General features: G+C 15.7%; 2 protein-coding genes across 2 annotated transcripts in view; both read left to right on the top strand.

Moving 5' to 3' along the window:
* Positions 1 to 1,644: 1,644 nt before the first annotated feature.
* Positions 1,645 to 2,184, top strand: PADL01_0016900 (early transcribed membrane protein; the record flags this gene model as incomplete). The annotated part of the gene is made up of 1 exon (XM_028680410.1): positions 1,645 to 2,184. The coding sequence occupies one exon, from the start codon at positions 1,645 to 1,647 to the stop codon at positions 2,182 to 2,184; it is 540 nt and encodes a 179-aa protein (XP_028541188.1).
* Positions 2,185 to 4,493: 2,309 nt separating this feature from the next.
* Positions 4,494 to 5,000, top strand: part of PADL01_0016800 (ring-exported protein 2) — a gene marked incomplete at both ends in the record, with an annotated part of 569 nt that continues 62 nt past the window's right edge. Inside the window, 2 exons of the mRNA XM_028680409.1 lie at positions 4,494 to 4,679; positions 4,802 to 5,000. The exon at positions 4,802 to 5,000 is cut by the window's right edge and continues 62 nt beyond it. Coding sequence (XP_028541187.1) covers positions 4,494 to 4,679; positions 4,802 to 5,000 — 385 coding nt within the window. The remainder of the gene's footprint in view (positions 4,680 to 4,801) is intronic.

The following is a 5,000-nucleotide window of genomic DNA, read 5'->3' as shown; positions in this document are numbered from 1 at the left end:
TTTTCATAAATATATAATTTTATATGTGTTTGATAGAATTACTCAAATGAATAATTCAAATAAAAAGTTTACAATTTTGTATAATACTTATAAAATACAGTATGCAATTACAAAATGTTATTGGCCATATTAAAAAAAAAAAATAAAATACCAACATGAAGGTATACATATATATATATATATATATATATATATATATATTATTAATATTTCTTTATTTTCAATTTTTCTCCATTTATTTTATCTTTTCCATATAACATGGAAATGTTGTAGGCTTTTAATATAGTTCTAAATGATGTATAAATATTATTTTTCTTCTCACTTCTTAAAATGTTTTATATTATATGTATATTAAAAAATGATAAAATAAATAAATAATATATATTAAGAAAATTATAAACAAAAGAAACATATATATAATAATACATAGAGAAGAAAAAACAATTATCATTCTATTATACCCGATGATAATAAAGGGCTATATGTGAAATAAGAAAGCCCTAAAAATAAAATCCTAATTTCAAAAAAATAATAAATAAAGAAATAAATATATATATATTTGATATACCAGAAAATATAAAGTTGTGTACTCTTATTTAAATTTATGATCACGGTTGTACACTTATAGAAATTTTATTTTAAATAAAAATCCTCAAAATGAAATAAAAAAGTTATATAATTGTTTCATATAAAAAAAAAAAACAACAAACAAAATATTAAAAATATAAATATATATACATATATGTAATATATTTAAATGTATCTATATTTTATATTCTCCTTACTTAAATATAAGAATACAATGTATTCTCCCATAAAACACATTTACAATTTCATTTTCTTAATTTTTCATTTATTACTAATTGAATCCTCCTTGAATACTATCTTCATAACATTTCAAAAAAAAAAAAAAAAAAAGAGCATATATTTATTTCTGTACCCGAAATGGTTGCATGTCAAAAAGGATACCAAAAAAAAAAAAAAAAAAAAAAAAAACATTTTTATTATTAATATATATTAACATTCATATAATATAAAAAAATATATATAATTATATTTTTAATTTTATATAATATTTAAAAAAAAAAAATTTATAAAAAAAATTCTTTCTTAATTATAAAGATACCTTTTTTCTTATATATTTTATCTAAAACCCACACATTTAACTATAAATATATAATAATATCTTATTATATTGTTATAAATATAAATTATAAAATCAATAAAAACTATAAAAAATAAAAAAAATAAAAATATTAAACAAATTTAATATATATATATATCGGAAAATCCAAATAAGTATATGTATAACATATTATAAAAAAAAAAAAAATTATTTACACTTTTTAATATTAAAAAATATCTTTGGGAAGAGTATATTTTTATTTATTTAAAAAAAAAAAAAAAAAGAACTCTTATCGAATTGTAGGAAGCTTATATTATTATCCCTTTCAGGTAAAATACACCATTAAAGAAAAAATATATAGTAAAGAATAAAAAATAAAAATAAAATATATATATATATATATATTAATATATGATTAACTATATAAAAATGATACATATATATATATATATATATATATATTTATTTATTTATTTATATTTATAATACAGTTGGATTTCTAGAACACTTTTATCAAAATGAGGATTTTAAAAGTCTTAACCCTTTTGGTATTTCTATTGTGCATAAATATTTTCTCACCATGTTACACAAAGAATGGATTTCTTTCCAAGATTAAGGACCGATTTACTATGTTTGAGAAAAAAATGAAGAATAAGGATAACAAGAAAAAAATTCTTATATCTGCATCAATTATAGGATTAGCTATTCTAACAAATTTATTAGCTGGAGTTGTTTACTACAATTTTAGGAAAAACCAAAGAAATGAAGTTCCAGAATTACCTCAAGAAGAATCAAGAAGAAGAGCTAAAGCAACCAAAGAAATAATTGATGAAATTAATATTAAATCAGAAAAACAAATGGCAAGAAATTTTAGAATGGGAAATGAAATAATACCAAGATTAAAAGAAGTTATGACATCTATTGAAAATGAAGGTAAGAAAAAAAAATTAGATCTTACTAAAGATGATATTGCGGATATGTCTTATTTCGTATTTAAAAATTTGTTCCATATTTCAGAAACATGGAAAAAAAATCCCACCTTAATTCCAATAGATTAATCATTCTATTTAAAAAAAAAAAAAAAAAAAAAAAAAAAAAAAAAAAATGTGATATTATATAATATGTTCCATGGGATATACATATATGGACATATATATAACAACCACATAAATATATATATATATTATTACTCATAAATAGTTTCGCATTCTATATTACTATATGTGTGTTCTGTAATTAATATAATAATATATAAATAATTTTATTTTTCATAATCATTATTTTATTTTATAAAATTTGTATATTTCTTTATATTTCTATCAATTCATAAATGTTCGTATTTTCTGTTATATTATAACGAATTTTTCCTTCAATGATAAAAAAAAAAAAAAAAAAAAAAACACATAAAAACTGTTCGAAATAAATAATCACATATATGAAAGAGGAATATTTAATAAAAATAAAAAATATCTAAATATATATATTTAGATCTCATATTTTTATTTGGATTTTTACTTTGTCATATAATCTTTTTATATATATATAAATAAAAAAATATTATATTTTACAAGAACCTCATTTTAATTTATATCATTCATACATAAAAAAAAAAAAAAAAAAAAAAAAAAATCTTTATATATATTCATAATTAAATTATATTATAATTATTATATACATAAGGAGAAATTATAAAAGAATTAATCTAACATATCCAATTTATTTTTATATTCTAAATATTAAGAAAATAAATAATTTTGCTGTATTTTTTTTTTTTACTATTTAAACAAAAAAAAAAAAAAAAAATATATAAAATAATATAATTCATACCTAAATCTTGAACACATAAAATATTATTGCTGCAAATATTTATTATAATAAATGATAATATTTTATAATTATAATTTTTTATTCTTTTTATTTTCCATTATCTAATTTTTATTTCTAATATTCCCCAAAATATATTATATATATATATATAATAATTATCAGTATAATATTTATATATTTATAAATATTATTATTTTATAAATATATTTTAATGGAAATATATAATAAATATATAAAATTAGGAAATTAATTTTGGCTTTTATCTTATAATATTGTATTATATATATATATAATATATATATTTTCATTATATTTATTTTTTCCTATTTTCTTCTCGCATAATATGATAATAAGCATTAAATATAAAAAAGAAATATAAAAATACCGAAATGTATATTTTTTCTTTTTTTTTTTATTATATATGTAAAAAAATACATGTAAGTATTTTTTTTTAATAAAATATTCTTTATATATATATATTTCCTTTTTTATTGCACCTTCTACCCCTATGAACGATCTTATAACGACATATATAATAGATATATTCAGTTACAATAATAATATAAATATGTACCCAGAAATTTGTGGTTAAACAGTATATATATAATAAAAAAAAATAATAATAATATATAAGAGGAGGAATACTTTTTTTTTTTTATTATTCTTTTAATAAAAATATATTTCTTTTTTTTTTCTCATTTTTTACGTAGTTAGTATTATATCTATATGAATGTTCTATAAATAGATAGATGTATTTATATAAAAAAAAAAAAAAAAAAAATAAATATTATTTTATAAAAATACACAACATTATTATTTTGTTATATTATATAATAATAATATTTATGTTACCCACATATGGGCATAAAAAAAAAAAAAAAAATAATAAAATAAATAAATAAAAAAATAAAAAAAGTATTATTATTAATTAAAAAAAATATGTAAAATTAAATAGAATAATAAATAAAAAAATTAGAAAAATTAAAATATTAAAAAAAAGAAAAAAAAAATCAGTTGTAATTCTTTTAATTAGTTATTTATGTATTTTATTTTTCAGTAATTAAAATTTCCATTAATTAATATAATATTTCTATAAAAAAACAATAAAATAATATATATATGTTTTTTTTATATATATATAAAAAGATAACATATAATAAATAAATATATATATATGTATAATAAAATTATATGCAAAAATATTTCCCTAATAGAAATCATAACAAAACAAAAAAAAAAGGAAAAAATATATAATACATAAATTAATATTTTCAAAACATATATTATTATATAAACCTTTTAAAATTAATATATCTCAATATATTATGTATATTTTTGATTATTATTTTTTTTTCTCTGTATAGAATAATTTTTCATTAACAGTATTATCCTATAATTGTATATATAAATAAAGGGGAAAAAATAAATATTTTTTGTGATATATATATATATATATATATAATAAATAATCTACTTTTAAGATACATTATACACTTTTAGACTTTTTTTTTTTTTTTTTTTATAACACAAATTTATTAATATGAATTTATCTGATATTTTTAGTACTGGTAAAGAATCTTTGTTATCTTTAAAGGATACTTTTGGATCTAGTAATTTTTCTCCACTTACACCATGTGAAGGATTTGACTGCTTACCTCAAGTATTATTTTTGTACCTTATATTTCTTGTATTATGTACTGGAATGTTTATTCATAATAAGAATCAGGTAAACACTATTTATTTTTATTGAATGTTATATGTAAAATATATATATATATATATATATATATATATATATATATATAACATATATATATATAACATATATATATATTTTATTTTTTTTAGCTTAAAAAAAAACAGAGGTTAACAAATTTCAATTATCAATATGATGTAAATTATTCAGGATGCGCAGAACAATATGATGCAGAAGAACAACAGGAATATGACCAAGAAGAATCTGAAAAGGATGGACATAATATAAATGCACATAATGAATATTCTGAACATAATCATTCACAAAATCATTCATATAAGTCAAATGTAG

Source organism: Plasmodium sp. gorilla clade G2 (assembly GCF_900097015.1).
Source record: "Plasmodium sp. gorilla clade G2 genome assembly, contig: PADLG01_00_22, whole genome shotgun sequence".
In the NCBI taxonomy this organism is placed as follows: Eukaryota; Apicomplexa; class Aconoidasida; order Haemosporida; family Plasmodiidae; genus Plasmodium; species Plasmodium adleri (nom. inval.).
Note: the sequence above shows the minus strand (reverse complement) of the source record. Positions and strands in the feature narration are given on the sequence as shown.